At 37.5% G+C, this 21,949-nt stretch overlaps 1 protein-coding gene across 1 annotated transcript in view; it reads right to left on the reverse strand.

Annotated features, from left to right (window-relative positions):
* Nucleotides 1-12,226: 12,226 nt before the first annotated feature.
* Nucleotides 12,227-21,949, reverse strand: part of KPNA1 (karyopherin subunit alpha 1) — an 80,331-nt gene continuing 70,608 nt past the window's right edge. Inside the window, exons 12-14 of the mRNA XM_027845137.1 lie at nt 20,520-20,647; nt 18,008-18,186; nt 12,227-15,901 (exon numbers count right to left, since the gene is read on the reverse strand). Of these exons, the coding sequence (XP_027700938.1) occupies nt 15,714-15,901; nt 18,008-18,186; nt 20,520-20,647 (495 nt within the window). The 3' untranslated portion in view covers nt 12,227-15,713. The remainder of the gene's footprint in view (nt 15,902-18,007; nt 18,187-20,519; nt 20,648-21,949) is intronic.

Below are 21,949 nucleotides of genomic sequence, written 5' to 3' on the forward strand. Positions count from 1 at the left end.
CAATATCTCATTTGATCCTCACAACAACCCTAAGATATAAATGCTATTATGATCCTCATTTTACAGATGAGGAAACTGAAGCACACTGAGGTTAAGTGACTTGGTCAGAGTCACACAGCCAGTAAGTAGCTGAGGAGGGATTTGAATTCATGTCATCCTGACTCTACCATCCACATTGCTGCCAAGAGACTCAACAAAAGGACTCTGAAGAAAAATTGACTTTAGCAAGGTAGCAGGGTATAAGATAAACCCCTAAATAATCAACTTCTATATATCACTAACAAAAATCAACAAAAATTATGAAACAAATGAAAAAAATAACTAAAAACAGAACAATTTAATTAGAAAAAAAACCACCAAAAGCATCTGGACACTGAAGAGTGTTATATCCAAAAGGAAACAATAGATTGAAAAACATTTGCAGTAAATACATCTGATAAAAATCTGACATTCATAAAAAATGGATATCCATTTGTGATTTCCTAATTGACACATGACCAAATGGCATGAACAATTTTGAGAGGAAATATAGTATTTGTAAAATTATTCAAATTCTCTAAATCAGAAAAATTCACATATAAAATTGACGAAAATGTTGAACATGATAAAACTTAATGTTGATGGAAAAAGAAATTTTATTCTATGGGATTTAGAGCCTTAGAGTTAATTTAGGCTTTCTTCATTTTATAGATGAGGAAACTGAGGCCCTGAGAGGTTAAATGATTTGGTCAAGGTCACACAATAATGTAATAAGTAGTAGAGCTAGAATTTAAGTCTGTCTTTTAATAAATGAATTGCAAACAATAATCACTGTAAATATAACTGATTAAGAGAGGCAAGGTGGTAGCAGATTCAGCACCAGCCTAGGAATCAGGAAGACCTGGGTTCAAGCCATTTACTTTCTCAGTGTCATGGGGAACTGTTTAAGACAATTAATTGAAAAGCAGATAATGACCTGCAATGGTAGAGGGAATGTTCTCATCAAGAGTCAGTCTGTCATCCAGTCACTAAACATTTACTATACCAATAGTCCCTGTTCTCAAGGAGCTCACAATCTAATGGGGGAAGATAACACACAAGAAAGAGGCTAAAAAGAAGGTGGGAGAGGGGACGAAGGTACTTGGTTCAGGAATGTGACAGAGAAGTCCAAAAGCAGTGAAGCTGGTGGAAAACGAGATGGCTGTCCTGGGCACCCCCTGCTTAAATGGAGGTTTGGAGCTCAGGCTCCTCCCTCCAATCAGAGGGTCCTATCAGAAGGGCAGAGGATACTGATGAGATGTGAATACCAAGGCTGATCAGATCTTGCAGGATGATGAGCTTTCCCAATGATGAGGTTTCTGGGGCATGATAGCATATGCTATGATGTCATGATGGGGAAATCCAAAGAAATCCAAAAGCAGAGTATGTCAGAGGTGGGATTTTAACCAGTTTTTCTTGGCTTGGAGGCTGGCACTCTTATCCATTATGACATGCTGCATCTCTAACTGTTTGATAAGTGTATGGGCAATTAACCTTGCAGCAAATTAAATTCTCTCAAAGTCAGGGGACAAAATTAATTTTTTATCTTTTATGGTCATGAGAACAAGTATGAGAAATAACAATATTGGAAAATAGCATATTTAGGGCTAATGTTTTATAGACTAAAATAGAATGGCAGTGCCAAAATTAGTTGCTAAAATCTACATTGTGGAATTTATTAAACTTATCTAGTATGGAAGTTTCCCTCAGGATATAATTTTCTGATCTCTGTGACTATAGAATAGGTTGGTAGGAAACAGGTATTTTGTTTGTTATATAAGTTATAACCTGAGTTACCCATACCAATAAAACCACAGGTCCAGTCCAAAATAGAACAAAATAAAATTTGCTTTGCAACTACTGACATTTAGATAAATAAATTTCTAGCCATAAAAATGTAGTAACTTGCATCATATCAACATTCTTTATCATTCATTCCCATTTACTTTCCTTTCCTTTGGTTGTCATTAGCACAATAGTACATTAGTTCTGTTCTACTGAATCAACTTTATTTTGCATTATTTCAGAAAGATCTTTCCAGATTCCTTTATATTCTTCATTCTCATACTATCTTAATTACATTAGAGTATTTTATTATATTGATAACCACTATTTAGTCATTCTATTATTGGGCATTTAGATGACTTCTAGTTTTTTGGCAATTACAAATAATGTTGCCATGAAAATCTTTGAATAGGAACTTCCTTGATATTGATTATGCATTCAGAATGCATTCCCAACTATGGAATTATTGGTCCAAAGTGTATGATTTTTTTGGTTCCCTTTGCGGCCATCTTGTTTTCCAGAATTCCAGGAGTTTGTAATCCTACCAGTAATGAAGGAATTCACAAGAATTGGTTCATTAATTATTTTCTTAATCCGATGTATATGAGGTGGTACTGCAAAAGTGTTCAAATTGCAGCTGTTTGTTAATGATATTGGTCATTTTTCCCCAAGTGATTATTAACATGATTTTTTTTCTTTGAGAATTATCTATTTCTATCCTTTGAATATTTATTCATTGGGATTCAGGGTTACCTTAATACATTTTAACAGTATTATATTTTAGATATCAAATTTTTAAAATAATCTGTCATATTTATATTTTCCCCAATCTCTTATTTTTCTCTTTATTTCAAACTAATTTTAATGTAATCAACTATTTCTCCTTCTTAATTATTCCTTCCATTTGCTTAATAGAAATAGTCATCTCCATTCTATAACTTAGATAAATACATTATTCCATTTTATGAATCATTTTGTAGTTTGGGGTTTTTTTTAATGTTTAAATTGATCATTCAGCTTGAATCCAAGTCTCCTGATTCCAAATTCTGAACAATTTCCATTAGGACAAAATGTCTCTTTGGAGAATTATTAATTGGTGCAATCTATTTGGAGTGCAATCTGGTTATATATAATAAGATTATAAAACTAATCATGCACTTTCTCTCATCTGTTTTCTAGGCCTACAGCATAAATATAATATTATAAAGGGTTAATCTGTCCAAAATATTTTAGCTGCTTTATTTGTAATAGTGAAAAATTAGAAACAATAAAAAACCCAAAAAGTTAGCGTGAAAAAAACCGTATATCCATAGTGAACATTACTGAGCTATAAAAATAAGAAATATGGAAATATGGAAGGACATATGAAGTGACTGAATGAAAACAATTAAAAATATATAGAGAATGACAGCTACAAATTTTATGAATATATAGGTCAACCACAAGCATCCCATCTCTCCTTTATCTTCAATTTCTTTCTATATACTGGTTCTTTCTCTATTGCCTACAAACATGCCCAGGTCTCCACCATCCTAAGAAGACCCTTTTCAAGGTTTTCCCTTCAAATTGTCATTTTATAGCTCTTATTCTTTTCTCGAACTCCTAGGAAAAGGAGTGTCTATATTCCACAATCAGTATCTCTAGTGTCTAGCACAGTATCTGGCATAGAATAGAACCTGACCAAAAGCTTCTTGATTGATTCTCTTTCCTTTTCCGTAACCTTAATCCTTTGTAATCTGGCTTCTGATCATATCATTCAACTGGTCTATCCAAAGCTACCAGTAATCTCTTATGTTCATTTCTTAATAATCTTCATCCTTCACTTCTCTGCAGCATTTGATATGGTTAAACTACCCTGTCCTTCAGTCTACTGTCCTATCTCTCTGTGTTTTTTATCTCTCTGTGTTTTTTGATACTGTTCTCTCTTGGTTCCTCTATGTATCTGATGGCTTCTTCTCAGGCTCTTTTTCTGGTCCACCATCTGTATTCCACCCTATAAGTGAGAATGTGCCCCTCTTTTTTTATCTCTATATGTTCTTTCTTGGTGACCTCATCAGCAACCATGGGTTAAATTACCATCTCTATGTAGATGACTCCTGTCTGTCTCTGTCTCTCTGTCTCTTTTTCTCTCAGGTTCTAGTCATGTAGAACAGACTTTTGAACATTTCAAATTGCATGGCCTATAAGCATCTCAAATTCAGTAAGTTGACAAAAGAACTCATTTCTCCTGACACAGTTAGGTGGTGAAATAACTAGAGTGCTGGACCTGAATTCAGGAAGACTTGAGTTCAAATCCAGCTTCAACTGCTTATTAGCTATGTGACCCTGGGCAAGTCACTTAACTTTTGTCTGTCTCAGTTTCCTCATGTGTAAAATGGGGCTAATGCACCTACTTCCCAGGTTTGTGGTGAGGATCAAATGAGATAATGGAGTTGTAAAGTGCTTTGCAAACCTTAACAAACTATATGAATGCTAGCTACCATCATTACTAATATTGTTACTTCTCTGTGTGTGTCTAGGGTACTGCCAGGTACCCTTGCATTCTTGGTGTCATCCTTGACTATTTTTTCACTTACTCATCTAGTATCTATCAGTTGCAAAATCTTGTTTTCTTTCTTCATAACATCTTTGGGATCTGTTTTTTCTCACATAGCCACCACCTTAGTTCAGGTCCTCATCACCTCTCACTTGAATCATTGCAAATGCCTCCTAACTGGTTCCCCTGCCTCAAGTTTCTCCCCATTCTAATCCATCCTTCACACAGCTGCAAAGCTAATTTTCCTAGAGTGTAGTTATAATTAACCCTGCCATTCCCCTAGTCAATAAATTCCAGCAGCTCCCTATTACCTGATTTAAAGTTCTTGACATCCTGTTTGCATCTAACTTTTCCGACCTTATTACATATTATTCTACTCCATGTACACTACTGCCAGATTGTCCTTGCTATTCATTACACACCCCATCTCTCATTTCTTATGCCTTTGTACTGGCTGTCCCTCGTGCCTGGAACCTTCTTCACCTCTACCTATAGTAATGTCTGGCTTTCCTCAAGGCTCAACATAAGCACGACCTTCTGATCTCCCTGTCTGCTGTTGCTTTCCCCTTTATGTTGCATGTATTTGTATCTACATATTTAAACACATATGTATTTGTTGTCTCCCCTTGGTAGACTGAAGGCTCCTTGGTAACAGGACTGTCACTTTTGTCTTTGTATCCTTATACATAGTTGGCAATTAATACATGGATGTTAATGGAAGGGAAAATAGCCAAGATATTACTCCTAATAATTTTAAAGAAATATTTTCTTTTATTAAAATGTAGAAAGTTCAGGTTTTATAGTTTATTTGGAATGATATTCTTCATTTTGACTACTGGACTGTATTTGTTGTGATTGTATCACAAAAAATAGTGGTCCACCAGCTGAAGATTGTTGCCATGTCCATGGCACACCTACCCTGGTTAAATACCAGATCCTTGAGATACTAAAGTAATTTTCTTGGCACCCTTGTCCAGAGATAGCAGCAGTTCAACAAAGAACCCTGGACTTAGAGTCTCTCAATGTTTAAATCCTACTTCTGAATTACTAAATGTGTCCTGTAGGTGAGTCACTGACCTTCATAGTGCTTTATGGAAACTCCCTAGGACTTAAGTACTAAACTGTGAATGAGGGTAATAACCTCATTGCTGAGAAATCACAGATCCTTGACTAAATATGGCTCGTTTGTCCAAGGCTATACATGGCAATGAATGGATTTTATACTCACATTTATAGCGATATTGCTGTTTGTCAAGGAACAACAGGAGCCTTCTGACAGGAGCCCCAGCTTCCAGGAGAGTCTGCCTTATAATTTGCTAATGGCATCATTGCAAAAGAAAAAAAAATGAAAATAGTGTTTCTTGTCCAATTTGTTATGCAACCATAGCTATGCATTAAGTTTAGAGAAAGTAGGGAACATAAAGTCAACAGAAATAAGTGGTGGAGCTGAGCAATTAAATGGCAAGAATTAAAATGGCAAGAAAAGAATATGCAGATGAAGGTGGGAAGCCGAGTGGCCAGAACCAAGAGAAAGCTATTTACAGAATTATTGTGGACAAACTCCAGGTGACAATGGCCAAGAGCATCAAGTGGTTGTAAGAAGTTTCAAACTGATGCTGAAGGAGGTGGATCTGAATGAAATCCAGGCTGCAGCTCCTACTTCTCCAAGAACCTATGGAACTGACAAGAAGACAACTCAGCCTAAACCTGGCAGTAGAAAGAGGGTGGACTAAAAAGGACAGTGAGCTAGACATTCAGGCTAAAGTTAGGGCCTTCTGGGAAAAGGGAAAATTACAGGGAGCCTCTAGGAGAAAGTTAACTTGTGCCATGCTGCATAACATGTTATGTAATATTTACTTCACCTGTATATTGCCCAAGACTGCCTCACACATTGGTAAACATCAGTTATGCACTTTGAACCTTCTGCAGTGGACACAGAAGGAAGAGGAACTTCTGAAGAAAAAAAATGAGTTAAGGTAGGGATGTTACGGGACAAATTCTACAAAAAATGTTTTCCTTGTTGATTACTCAGGTGATGGCAGTAAATGGCATGGCAGGGACAGGACCTGGCTAGAGGACCTTTCCGTTTGCCCTATTTTGTTTGAATGCTGTTTTATATGTCAATCCACTAGTACAGGACTTGGTCCTATTGATCAAACATAAGATGACTCAAGCTGAGTTGGCAGAGTTGGCAGTGGGCAACCATGGAAGAGCATGGCATGCCATGGCACAGGGATTATGGTTACAGCAGCACAGATTGAGAGCTGGAATGGAGTTAATTAATCCAACCCTGTCACTCTACAGATGAAGAAACTAAGGCCCAGAAAGGTTAAGCCAGTATTTAAATGTAGGTCTTCAGATTTCAAATCCTTCTCTTCCCATGGCTTCATGTTGATGTGTCAGTAGCCAGAAGTTGTACCCAGAACTTGTCTTCCCTGCTTCAGTTCTCCTACTACCTTCTACTACTGAAGGGAGTGTACCACTGTGGCCATCAGTATTCCACAGCCATGTCTGGTCCATCACTGACTTGTGTACTCGTACCCTGAGGGGAGCTGTCAATCTGCAACTGAGTCAGTTACTGTTCCTCTTCATGAAAAAAATCTCCTTGAGAAAGTCCTACTTCCTATCCCACCAATGAAATTTTATCATTCCTAAACTAATTTTACACCTTAAATGTTAATCCTTGGGAAACCACCCTCAATGAAGAAATATTGTGAAGAATTTTGGAGAGGAAAGTCACTTACAGGCTATGGGAATGACAGCTTAATAGAAATTTGTAAAACTGATTACAATAACAATTGCCTGAGAGGCAGGATTCATATGAATTTTTAACATTGCAAGAAAATAATAATTTTGAGCCCAAATGCCTCCAGATACGACTTAACTCAGATTGTTATTTAATCCGGAGTTGTGATTCCATGGTGTTCATATCTCCTCCATACATATCACATACCTATGGTCTAAAGAGTTGCCTAGGGCACTGATAGGTTAAGTAATTTGCCCATGGTCACACAGTAATATATATCAAAGCCATGACCTGAATCAAGGTCATCCTGATTCCCAAAGGCAGCATCTATCCCTTCCACTGTGCTGTTCTGCTATTGGAGCTCCCAGAGTTCTCTAACCAACCTGTACTGGCATTCTCATTGCAATGTTATATTCAGTTGTGGGGGGAAACAGGAGGAGGGTATCCAGTCAACAGCGCTTGTTGAATTGAACTGGAGAATTCTCAAAATTGAATCTAGAAAATGCTTGTAATTTGCTCTAGCAGCTGGAATGACCTATCCATCTAGACTATGAAATGTATTGGATTGGAAATAATCAAAATTCAACTATCTTTTCCCCAGACATTCTTTCCTATAAGGGCAAAACTACAGGCCTCTGGCACTGATGAGATTTTCAGAGATTCATTCCTGTGCCTCCAGTTGAAAGGATGTCCGGACATTCCTCCAATATATATTTAAATATTGCAAATATCACATTTCTGTACTGATTGGAATAAAGCATTGTACTGGCCCACTTCTTCCTAATTGTGTCAGTCCTAACATAATTTAGGAATAAGCATTTCATGTATTCCCTGGTTATGCCTAACTGCCATATCCAACAGAATGCCTTGTATATGCAATGCAGAATACAGACCTCAGATTAAGAACAACACATCAACACATACCCAGATTTCACAGGCCCAGGAACAACTCAAATACAGTTAATGCTGAGACCTGATACAAGTTGAACTTCGCATGAGAATCACGTACAGATCTACCAATGACAGGAAATGTAATCTAGATAATACCATAAAAACCATACTAATACACTGACCTAGGTGAGGATGTTTGAAGAAACCAGAAAATGATTCATTTCCACCAAGTTTACTGTATGAAAGGGAAATGGGAAATGGGAAATGTGTTCAGGGCTTGCTTGTTCTTGCTACTGGAAGGCTAATGATGAATAAGGGACAAGGATCACCCATATGCTGCCTATTCCAGGGAATCTTTGTGCAGCACTCAACAAAAAAGGCAAGCCATCACTACCAGGTCTGCAATTTACCAGTGGTTCTGGAAACTTCCAGGCTGGAGGACAGTGAGAGGTAGGTATTGCTTTTGGGCACATAGACAATGACTTAAAACTATTAATGTATATGGCCTCCTAGGAAAAACAAAGAAAAAAAAAAACAAAAACAAACCCTACCCTTGGAGGGAGATAACTTCTAACACCCAAGCTACAAGGAACTGCATTGCTATTAGTACTATGTCCTTTCTTAGGGAGTTTCAGCCTTTCTTATTAATACACATTTCTTCACTTTTGGGTTGCAGCAGCTTATGTATTAGTCCCTGACTGTCATTAGATACCTCCTAAAGTCCAATTTGAAATTCCAAAATGGACTAGTTACTATTTGAGTTCCCTCCCTTCCCCAATTCCAGGTTAATGCCTGCAACTCAACGATCCTGAGAAACTCCTTTCCCATCTCCATTTTCTCCTAAACTTCCCAGAGTCTTTGCGTAATTACTTAGGAACCACATATTACCTGCTCCTCCCCTTCATTCACGTAGCATAGAGGATGGAGCACTGGGTCCAGAGTCAGGAAGCCCACAGTTCAAATCCAGATCAGATTTTGTGATACTGTGATCCAGGGCAAATCACTTAACCTATTTGCCTGTTTCCTCAACTGTAAAATGCAGGTCACAATAGCATCTACTTCTCAGGGTTGTTACATCAAGTGAGAGATTTGTTAAAGCACTTAGCACAGTGCCTGGCACATGTAGTAGAGACTTACTAAATGCATGTTCCTTTCCCTCTGCCTGTCCCCCACCTTTCCCTTTTCATGACTAGTTTTCCCATCCTGCCAAAATTCCACATAAATGTGATATACGACACTTTCCCTGGCCCACTACCATTCCCCTCACCACCCAGGCTTTCACCTGCTATGCTTTTTTACCATTCTATTAGGCAGCTAAAGCCTACACTGGTTTTTATAAGTTATGAAAACCACAACTGACCCCTTAAAAGTCACTGGTGATCTTGAACTTTAGACAATAACCTGTTGCTTCTAGCTTTGTGCCATATAGTTATGCGAAATTCTTTTAGGAAGAAATAAGGCGATAAGACCATTGCAACTATGTAACAAGAAGTGATAATATAAGAATGAGAAGACAGTTCTCCTTCCATTTTGGCTGTTCCTTAAATTGTAGCAAAAGGAGAAACACATTAAAGTATTAAGGTTTTATTAGTTTTTTTCAAAAGCCCCATAGCCGAAGATTCTTGTCAATGCCATGACTGAGAGCTAAAAAGTGGCACTTTATTACAGTAGTATGCTGTAATCAATAGGGTTCTGGGTTGAAAGCTTGCTTACAAGACTTGCTAAATTATATGTACCGGGGCAAATTACTTCATTTCTCTGACACTCAGTTACTCCACCTCTAAGATGGGGAAGAATGCCTGTAGTACTTACCTACAGAGTTGTGGTGGGGTTCAAATGAAATCATGTACTTTGCAAACCTTAAAGCTGTATGTCAGGTCTTATTAACTGCCAAAACAGGCTTTTGTCCTATTAATAGTATCCAATACACATTCGATAATTGACTCACTCATTTAATTAGATAACTCTAGAATATTCCTATCATATATTCTAAAAAGCAGTAGAGATAAGCTGTGTCACCATAGGCAAATCACCTAACCTGAACCTCATTTTTCTTATCTGTAAAATGGGGATGATAGCTATAGTACTCATCTCTCAGGATTGTTAAGTCAAAGAAAATAATGTTCTGTAAATCTTAAAAGCACTACACAAATGACAATATTACATAAGCCACTGTCACATAAAATTTACCATACTGCATGTCTCTTGAAAGATAATGCACAAATACATTAAAAGATTTTTAGTTGAGACCTCTGTATGTAATAGTTTTGTTAAGTCTTGCCTTTGGTTTCATAAGGGAACCCATTGTAATTCCCCTTGTTTTAAGCATTTTGGGGTGACTTGGCCTCCTACTTCTGAGGCTGATCAATCCAGAGGGGTTTGGGCATGGCTTACTGTCTGGAATTGCTGGTCCATCTCCACTGGCTTCCCCTAGATCTCCCTGTCCTCTGGGATTCTCTCCCTTCCCTCTACCTCCATGTAACCCTAACCCATATTTTTGCTCAAAAACACTTATCACATATTTTGTTAACATATTTGATATTGACATTTTATGTTTGTAATAATTTGCCCTTCTTTTTCAGACATCTTAGAAACTTAGGTGTCTCTTGTTGCTTTTATATCTAGTTAGAATTCTGTCACTGGAACAGATCCTCTTCATTAACAGGTTAAGTTTTACTACGCTAGCAAAACATTAAGAGTCTGCATTTTGCTCTGATGACTCAAAAGCAGAGAGAAGCAATCTCATTAATTTCCACTTGGGTAGGGGCTTATTTTATGTAGTTCATAATAAAGCAAAATGGTCCTAATAGCATCATAGGATTTTAGAGCTGGAAGGGACATCCATATGAAGATCAGTTGAAGATAGGGGATATGCAGCTTGGAGGAAAACACAAAACCTTGGGGAGGGGGTCGCGGAGAGAGATACAATAATTGTGCTCCAGTGTTGGAAGGACTGTCATAGGAAGGGCTGAATCAGGAGCAAAGGGTGGAAGCTAGAGAGAGTCTGGAGTCAGGAAGAAATCTCTAATGATTGGAGCTGTCCAAAAGTGGAGTGGCCTGACTCCAGAGGGGAAAGGTGCTCCCTCCTTGGCAGCCTTTAAGCAGAAGTTGGATGATGACCACTCACCAGGTGTGCTATGATGGTGATTTCTTTGATTAGCTGGACTAGATAGTTGGACTGCAGTCCCTTCCAATTCTCAAATTTTGTGGGACCTTTCAAGTCATCTACTTTACTCCATCATTTTACAGATGTATAAACTGGGACGGGCTCTGAATAGTTCTCCAAACTTAAACAGGACCTATTTGGTCACTTTTAGAAAGGAACAACTATATATAAATATGGAATAGTAACAAAGGATCCTTGCAAAGTCTGGACAATGTTCTTACTCAACCATGCTGCTCTGGCAATGTTGCAATTACTTAAATCGGATTCATGTGGGTGTACGCATATATATTAAAATTATTACTTACCATACTACATGAAAAACGTTTTCATGTTGAAACCACTCTGCAGAAAAAGTTTTTTATACTACTCAAATCTCAGCTCAAGATGGATACTTATCTTTTCCACTGCATCCAAAGAAGAAAATGAACATGGCACACTTCTGACCTTAGAAAGCCCCTTCTTAACATTACCCCAGACTGTGTTTAAATATTGGTAATAATTTTGCTCTAGGTAAGCAAACTTACTTAAACTTGCCTGACAGAAATGACATAGAAGAGTTTAAAGCAACATAATGTTTTGAGGAAATTTGATTCTGAAATATGGATTGTTTAGTCAAATGAATATCACGGAGAGTGAGGCTTACTACTGACTCAAACTATGCCAATAAAAAAGATTTACAGTTGGTTCAGGTTCAGATCAGCTGGCTTGTGAAGAAACTACTTAGTAATGTCACCCAAAGGGTGAGTTTTCCATGGCATGCAACTAAGAGTAAATGAAAACGACAATGAAGGAGGAAGAAGCAACTGATTAGCAAGGATGAGAGAATTCAAAAGACCCATGGAAAAGTCTGTTTCCGAGTCTTAGCTTTCTTTTCTGTCTACATGTACCATGTCATCCCTTTTTCCTACCACTACAATCTTACCTAGTTATAATCTCTCTAGATTGTCATTGATTTCTCTCCACTTTGACACTCTCAATAAAATCTAACTGGAGTTATTGAGACCTGAAAGTTCTGGAAAAATAAAGAACTACGAAAAGGGGTAATTTATAATTTATGCCTCGAAGGATAATGAGAGTCTTTACACAGTGTTGAAATGAATATACTTGGGTCATTCAATAATTAATACATCAAAAAACAAAATTAACACATATACTTCTGGTGACACGCACTTTGTGGCTGGCTCAAAATAAGTGAATTAATGAAATGATCAAACTAGGAACTTTAGAAAACAAAAGTAAGTAGTTCATAATTAACTCATTTCATACCAACACTTAATTACACATTGGTCCAAATATAGGCCACCTTTATAAAATTAGATCTTTTTGAAAGGGAAAAAATTGATATATGCTAAAAAAAAATTGCACAAAATTACTATTAAAAATTACTTCTTTGGGAGAAATCAATTAAAAGTAAATAAAAAAGCATTCTGCCATGTAGAAACATAAAGCATCACAGCAAGTCAGAAGGAACTCAGGAACTGGGAAAATTGAGAATTGCAAACATAGGAAGCTAGGCTTTCCATGGCTGAGAGGAAGCAGCTGCTACAAATAAATCACTCTCAGTTGTCCATTCTTCCCCTATTCCTCTTCCACACACCTCTCCCCCTCCTTTCAGGACAGTCCCATAGCTTGCTGTAAATCCTGCTTCTTATGAACTACTGCTTTCCCTCCCTCTCTTGACTATTTTGCTTCAAACCACTGAACTCTGTAGAACCACCTCTAAACTGCAAGCCAACAGCAGTGACAAAGTAGAACTGCCATAGGACAAAGTACAAGCTTTTTTTTTTTTTTTTTTAAGAAAGAGGGACTCCTACTAGATATCTTCCACTATCTAAATAGTACCCCCTCCAGCCTTGGGGATGTGGGGAAGGGAGGGAGAATTTCTGCAGTAAAATAATTTCTTAAAATTTATACAATGGTAATTTTGTTATAAAGAATCTGAGGTAGCCCATATATCATAATTCACAAACCTGCTCCATTTCAGGGAAAAGAAAAATTCCCTTGTTTTGGACAGAAAGACGGAACACATTTTAAATGGACTCTTTGTTTTAATTCACTCATTTAGGCACCTGCCATTACTAGCAAAAATTCCCAACATACACTATTCTTACTAACTCAGGGGAAACAACTTTCTGCTGTGCTTTATATATTTTTTCCATTCAAATTGGTTTACAAAATATGCTGTATTTTTATACTGTCCAATAAAAGGTACATGATTTAAAACAGATCCTATAGAAATGACATGTTATCAGTAATTTACAATTTAAAAAAATCCAGCCACAAAAAAAATGTCAAAGCTAAAAACAAGATTTTGCTACGAATCAGTGCTTCTATCACCCTTCTGAAAGAGAAGTTATTTTTAATGTGATGTAAAGGCAACATTGAAGATTTTTCTTTAAATTAACCACCTAATTTATCCCTAAAATTACAAAGAATCAAAGTCCCTTTACAGGTCAAGTGCAGTAAACTAGATGTTCTTTCAGCACAAAGCAGCACTAGAAGAAGTAACAGTTGTGGATGGAGTGGACTAGTTTTTCAGGGGCTGCTCCAAGATTAATATACATACACCAGACGTTATTCATCCAAGAGCACAGACACAGGTACAGACTGGATGTGAAGGAAGCATGTGTCACACTTGGAGCTGACAATGTCCACAGTCTTTACATCTCTCCGGTTTGAATGACTTTTTAAAAACGATTTTTAAGTCAGGTCATGTCAGGTGGCTGCTGTTGCCAGTGGCCAATGGTGAATAGCATTACGATGAGGTATGAAAGCTCTGCACATCCCACACACCCAGAAGAGCTCCCCAGGGATGTAGGGAAGCTCATCAACGGTAACTTTTCAAATGGTTTACTTTGGGGTGACTATAAATCCTAGAAAACAAGAAAAAAATCCAAAGCTGCATGAAAGGGCATGTTCAGAAACAGAAGTGAGCAGCTTTCCTTCAGAACCCATTGGCACAGAAGGGCAACAGCAAGTCTTCTCTGATGGCGTCCCAACGTTGTATCCAGATGGCCAACTAGCACTGAGAAGAAACCATACTGAACTGGCGTTGGCATTAAGCTCCTCAGCTTTTCATCCGAAGGTCCAGTTCAAACATGCTGTGGACCAGCTGAGGTACTGTTTGTCGGTACAGATGGGGATCATCATGCACAAAGCAGCACCTCACCAACACAGCCAGATGTACATCAGCACTAATTCAAGGACTGTAGTACTAGTAAGGGGATGGAATAAAATCATCAGTGAAGTTACAAGAAGATCCATGCCCCCTCTTCAATTCAAATAGTACTATGTTGAGATGGTGGGGTTTTTTTTGAGGGGGGGTGGGGGGAAGGAGGACATAAGACGGGGAGCTGTGGTCAGAACTATATTTCACAGCTGGAAGAACCATTAACACTATCCAGTTTTCCTGGTTATTTTCTTATTATTATTATTCCTGGTGTTAATATTAAAACAGATTAAAGATGGTTTAGGCTAAAAGAGTCGTGTTTACAGCATGAATGTGTTAAGATCAAGCTGCCAAGAACAAAAAAAAAAATAATAATCCTCAAGCAATCTTTAAATGGATGTTTTCTGACAGCCACAGAGAGTGAGAGCACCTAGGGAGAACTTCAATACCTTAAGGACCTTGGTCAGGACCACAAAGCCTGAAACATTTCTTCATCAATGTAGAGACACTGCTTCTAGTCACATTGTGTTCAGGTCTGGGGAGATGTCATGTAGGTTTTAATTCTGGGAGTCCTCATAACAGCATTAAAACTGAGCCACTTCCAAATCCTAAAATGTTCATGACCAAAGGGGAGCAACAGCCATATATGCCCCTTTATCCCTTTTCCTCTAAGGGGATCTGCAACCCAGATCGTGGTACTTAGACTTTCTAGAATAAAAATGTCAATTAATTCTTCGTCACTTTTGACAACCAAAAAGCACATTCACCAGAGACTGAAGATGATGGGGGTGCTGATGGCTTACTTTAATATCTGAAGAACTGTATGGATGGGGTGGGGTGGGGAGTTTATCAATCTCAGTAAGGATTAATGCCAATTTGGTTGGAGAAATTCAACAACTAATCCAAGGCGTTACTGTGGAAGAGCATGAGAAAAGAACTCTTAAGTACACACAATGTGTCTACATCTCTTTTGACTTGCAAGCAAGTTGTGTGGAATAAAAGATATATGTTAGTATTATCTTTTGTCAGTATAATTTTTTTTTCCATTTAAAGGGGAACAAAGGGGCAATAATTTTTTTTTTCCAACAAAGGCAAGGATCCATATTAATATAAATGTTCCCACACAACTCTTGTAAAATGTAAATGCCGATGTCCAAAGCCTATGGGGTTTTCCATAAGAGGGTGGGCCATTCTGGTTACCCCTTTGTTAAGAGGGCATTCCACCACAAAGAGCCAGAGGTTTTCCAGATGTGTGTAAGAGAGCAGGTGCGCAAGGCAAGCAAATGAGCGCAAACAGTATTATGGAAAACATTGAGAAATTAGCTCCATGAGGGCTGTGGGCTCCACAAAAGGACTTGATCGAGTAGCCTGATCTGACACAGGAACATTTAAGAACTTTGCTTCAAAGCTGGAAACCTTCCATGGGAGCCTCACACTGCTGGAAAATGTACTGCTGCTGGTCAAGATCAACTGAAGGTGCGATGCTGCTATCTTCATCCTCTGTCCCAAAGTAATGCTCAATGAGATCAAAGGCCTTCTGGTAGATTTCCTGGTTTTCATGACTCTGTAGGAATTCAATTTTATCCAAACCTGCAAGCATGAAATACAACAAAGGTAAATGTAGTTGAGTATAGATTCTATGAAACTATAGAGCCCCCAAAGAAACATATTTACATAATAATGTTTATATAGCACTTCACATTAAAAATGCTTTTCATCCTTATCTGATCCTCACAGCAATTCTGTGAGGTAGGCACCAGAAAAGGAAATAAGCTTTTATTAACTGCCTACTGTGTAACAGACACTGTCGTAAGTGTTTTATAAATATTATCTCATTTGAAAAATACTATTATCCCCATTTTATAGATGAGAAAACGAAGCACAGGAATGGTAACCCAAAGTCACACAGCCAGTTAAGTACAGGAGCTAGGATTTGAACCCAGGTGTTTTGACTCCCAATCCCAAGTTCTCTACCTGAGCTGTCTCTACTATCCTTTATCTAGTAGTTAGTTAAATATATATGAGTTTCATTGGTATAATAAAATACTTATGATCCTTACAACTTAAGAGTTTTTCTTGATCTCTTGAATTATCCATCTAAAAATCATAAAAGAGTAAGTATACTATGCACATAGTTCACTTGATGGTAATCACTCTAGGATGTCACACAACAAAAATTTTATTAAAATCCAGAGCTACCATCTGAGAATAACATACATTTACACAATAGTCCATAATTGCATCTGCCAATAGGTGATTAGATAAAGAAGGAAATGTTCTGTGTCATAATTTCTAACTAAGACTTCTGTTTATCATAACACTCTGTGCTGCTGTAGAGACCAGGAAGCAAAATGAAAAGTAAGTTGAACGGCTGGCCCCACTCCCACTCCCCCACCTCACCCAGGCATACAGTATTACTAAGTGCTATACATTAACCAATCCTGTGCAGACTGGAGGATAACAACATGAACATAAACATAAAATTTTTTTAAATTAAGTTTTATCAAGCCTACATACTTTGAAAAGACATAACCAATATCTGAAAGGACTATCTGCAATATATTTACTACAGGTGATATGTGACATAATATTTCTGGATTTAAAGAACTGTTCAGCAATATGGCTCAGAACCTGTTTTGAGCCACATCTCACAATAGACCCAGGTATACCTGACACCTAGTTAGAACTATCACCAACAGTATCAGGAAATCTTAGAAAATGATCACACTTTCCTAACTGTCATCTTAGGACAGCACAGGATTTAAAGAGGGGAGGGAGTTCAGAGACCATCTAGTCCAAACACTGAGTAGTGCTACGACCCCGAAAAGCTTAAACTATAAGACAGACAATACTGATGACGAGGAATATTAGAAACAAAAAGATTAGCAAAAACAAAACAAAAATAAAGCAGAACTGAACACATACATCGGTAAATGAGTATTTTAACTGTTCGATGTCTTCTATTTCTAAGGGCGATGTCAAGGGTCTGATGTAATGTAGGACTGACAGCTTGACTTTACCAAGTGGACTGGGGCTCTCTGCCTTCTTACTGACCCAATTACTAGAGTTTAAGGGAGTTGTTAAGCTGGCAGGCAAGTGATAGCTATCAGAGGGACCACAATTGTCAGAAAGTAAGGCAGAAAGCAAAGAGCAGGATGAGCTATCCATAACTATAAAAGAGTTCAAGGATAGGGACTGGATCTATGATTTTACTAATCCTAGAACCATTTTATGAAGTGTGAGAAAGAAACTACAGTTAAAAACCTAAGGCAGTCAGGTTAGATTAATCTTGGAAGTGGGTTCAAATTGGCAGAACTAAGAGTTGGCAGATTCTCTTGACTTCCAAATCTTCTCTTCCAGAGGAACAAAGAAAGGCTACACTGGAAGGCAGGTACAGGCTATTCAAACATCCACATTTGGTAAGAAAGCAAGATAGGAAATAAAGGTAGGTTACAGAGTTAAGAAGCTAGCCAGGTAGGAAAATATCAATGAACTGAAGGCAAGGGCTTTCTTGGCTCACATTAATTCTTATCCTATTGCAGAGATTCACTTCTTAATAATATTATCAGCTACTATGCAAGGACACTTGCAACCTGTGTCAAATTTATGCATCACAAATGTGGAAAGGGGACCCATAAAAGGTGAGAGATAGCAACAAAAGCAATTTCAAGGTCATCTAAAGACTAAATGTCTTACCATATGCTTCCTCGATCAATGCACAGTAAGGGTTAATGCCATTGCCATTCCTCTTGGCTTCTTGCTCACCAAGCCTCAGGATGTTTTCTAAGCCATTCAGGGCAACTTGTACAATCTTAGAGTCCATGACTGTGAGGAGATCACAGAGTGGTTTGATACAACCAAGTTCCACTAGGTACCTAAACAACAAAGCAAAAAGCACTTTATTCAAACTAAGAAAGAGCTCAGTTTCTTTACATCATGTGATACCTGCACTAAGGTGGTCTTGTTACTTTAACAGAGATAAAAATAGTCACCTGCCTCAATCAGTCATGCTGCTATTTACCATAAGGAGGATTTGTCTGGATTCTTAGAAGGAAAAAAAATAGAAAAAACAACTAAACATTTTTTCCTTTTCCTGTCATCACTCTGAACTTTATCATTTCTTTACTCCAAGATGTTATTGGAATGGTACTTCTGCAGGAGAAGAGCTGAATAAGGAGAAGGAAACTGTGTAGGTGATTTGGAGGGGTTTGTACTAGTGAAGAGGAAGATTCAAAGCAGGAAAAAAGTATTGTTGGCAAGACAAGACACAGTAAGTAAGAAAAGGTAAGTGAAACAATCAGAGGGTAAAGTAAATTCAAAGAATGAACTGGTGGTGGAGCAGGTTGGTGAAACAAATTTGGGAAGGCTGGTGGAAGAGGGAGGTGGAATATAGCTGTGGAACTGTCAAAACTAAATAAATGAAGAAGTAAATTTCAAAGCTCTCAAGGAGCTTATACTCTCATCAAGGGAGACAACACATTCACACATATATACGTGTGTGTGTGTGTGTGTATATATATATAAAACCTATAAAAAATAAATACAAGGTAGTTTGGGAAGAGAGGGCACTAGCACTTGGAGAGAAATCAGGAAAGGTTTTAGGCAGAAGTAGTACTTGAGCTGAATTTTGAATATATAACATGTGATATACATAATTATACCATTGGATTCTTTCATTGCTTAAAAATGCAAAATAATAATCAAAAGGTGACACTATCTATCTAGGCACCTAGCAGTAGTATTTAATACTCACTGAACTAAAAAAGTTTCCACTACGAGCATAGTCATCTCTTACTATATATCACGCTCACTCATACTTCAAGACTTCTTCAATGTTTTACATGATTGCACATATATAACATGTATCAAACTGTTTACTCTCTTAGGGAGGGGGGAAGTGAGGGAGAGAGAAAATTTGGAACTCAAAATTTTAAAAATGAATATTAAAATGTCTTCATATGTAATTGGAAAAAAAATTGTATTAAAAAAAGACTTCTTCACCACATCCATCTAAGATATTTCCGTTTTTCCTTTCCATCTAGTAACTAGTGTCGCTCAAAAATCTTTTTTTTGGACCACTCTAGCATTGCAGTCTCTCCCTACCCCGAACTTACTCTACTTATTAAGTAAATAACTCATGTGGTTATTATTTTATAACATTATCTCCTACATTTTTGTTATTTATCTTTTTTCATTTTATGTTTCAAGTGTTCATGTTCATTGTCTCCTCATAATATTGTAAGCTCCTTTAGAATAAAGACTTCAAAGCGCCTACAAAGCACTGCACATAGAAGATTCTCAATAAATCTTTTGATTGAATTTAATTTGGCATTGACAGAGAAGACATTTAAAAAAAAACCACAACTAGTAAAAGGAAAGGATTTACCAGTGCTATATGGTACAACTGCAATTAACATCTTTGGAAACCAACTTACTGGACCAGGAAAACAGGAAAGCACAGATCCCTTTAAGCAAAGAAGTTCACTTTTTTTGGATAACAGATTGTTTAACCAAGATATAATGCTACAATTCAGAGAAGAGAATTTGTTCTAATCAGAACTCATGGGATAAACTAACTATATTATAAATACAGAATATGACTGGCTTCAGATCATTATTACTTTTGTCCTAGGCTACCTAGCTCCTAAACTGTGGACTTACTTTCAATCTAAGGAATTTGGAATGATAAAGTCAGGTCAAGATTAAAATCACAACTTTATTACTAAGACCTAAGGGACTATAAATAAAATAAGACAGGCCTTAAAGGCTTTACAAAGATAAGCTTCATTTTCATTATCTTACAGACTGACCCAAATCTTTCCCAAGCTTTCCCCTTGAGTCTCCAGAAAAAGTTAAGTAATCCCTATAGGCATATCCCCTGCATGGATCCCAAACTATGCACTACTAAACTACTAATCCCCTCCTCCTCTCAGGGCTATAAATATGCCAGGAGTTGCAGGGTTTGGACCAGTCCTGGCAGTAGCATTTGTCTAAATGTAGCTGGGAGAAAGCTGAAATGCATATTTAAGTATAGAACTAAGGTGACGATCCCCCAGAAAGCTAAGGCTATTCATTCGTATCTTCTTTTCCATTACCCACTGTTAAATGAATCAACTTATTCATTGCCAAAGACACAGAGGATAGAAACAATGGATAGAAGGGGTAATTTTTTTTAAACTATAAAACACATTCCTACGTGAGTACTTACTTTATCTGTTCGGCTGAACCCCCAGAAGTGGCATTTGTAATAGCCCAAGCAGCTTCTTTCCTTGTCCGAAACTCAGCAGTTTGTAATATGTTAATGAGAGCTGGAAAAATGTTCGCATCTATCACAGTCTACAAGAAAAAATTGCAATGATAAAGATCAGTGATGTCTACAGGAAAATTGCTCCTTAACTATAGACTGAACTTTTAATGCCAACTTCATCAGCTAATTCCTTTTAGCCAAAAAGCATGAGTATCCTTTTTTTCAGCCTTAACCTTCTTCAAACCAATCTAGAACATAACGCTCTGAAATAGTCATTTTTTAGTATTTCCAGGGCCTATCTAGCCTAGTGCCTCATGTGTTATAGGTATCTAATTAATAATTATTGAATTATACTGGGCATGACATTTTTCTCTTCTGGTTCTCTTCCTATCTGTCTTATACTTCCTTTTCATTTATTCATTTCTTGTTCTTCCTATCTCTAAATTAGGGAGGAGAAGGGAAGAAACAGCATTTATATAGTGCCTTTTCTATACCAGGCACTGTGCTAATTTAAGCACTTTTAAATAATATTATTTCATCTGATCTTCACAATCACCATGGGAGGTTGGCGTCAATATTGTCCCCATTTTACAGATGAGGAAACGGGTGAATAGTTGTTAAGTGACTTGACTACAGTCATACAGCTAATGAGCATCTGAGAGAGACTGGTTTGAACTCTCATCTTCCTGACTTCAGGCTGAGTGCTCTATCCACTATATCTCTAGTTGCTTACAAACATTTTCCAATTCAAATAGGCTACAAGGCTCAATTCTTTATTCTTTCCCGTTTATTCTCACTCTTCTTGTTGTTCACTCATTCAGTTGTGTCTGACTCTTTGTGACCCAGTGGACCATAGCATGCCAATATCATCCACGGGATTTTCTTGGCAAAGATACTGGAATGGTTTGCCATTTCCTTCTCCAGTGGACTCTCATTCTACTGCCACATGTTTGATTATCATCTCTATTCATTTTGATGATTTCCAAATCTATGTCTATATCCCTAGACTCTTACATTATTTTCAACACCTTATAAAACGTCTCTACAATCATGTCAAAACTATTAACTTTTCCTTCCCATAACCTTCCAAGCCAAGATCTCACTTTGCACCTAGACTTACTACAATAACCTGATTGGTCTCCCTGCCTCCAATTCACCTTGCATACTACCACCAAAGAATATTCCTAAAATGATGTTTTTATCATGTCATTCCTCTACTTAAGAACTTAAAATGTCATAAAGTTTAAATATCTAAGGCTAACACTCAAGGTTCCTCCATCAACAGGTCCTTTTTTGCCTCTTCAACTGTACCAATATAGACCAGAAGCAGAAACCAGAAAATCATGGATTCCAAGGGTACAATACTGGTCCCCAAGGAAAGTCACAATAGA

Source organism: Vombatus ursinus, unplaced genomic scaffold, assembly GCF_900497805.2.
Source record: "Vombatus ursinus unplaced genomic scaffold, bare-nosed wombat genome assembly UNPS02014959.1, whole genome shotgun sequence".
Lineage (NCBI taxonomy): Eukaryota > Metazoa > Chordata > Mammalia > Diprotodontia > Vombatidae > Vombatus > Vombatus ursinus.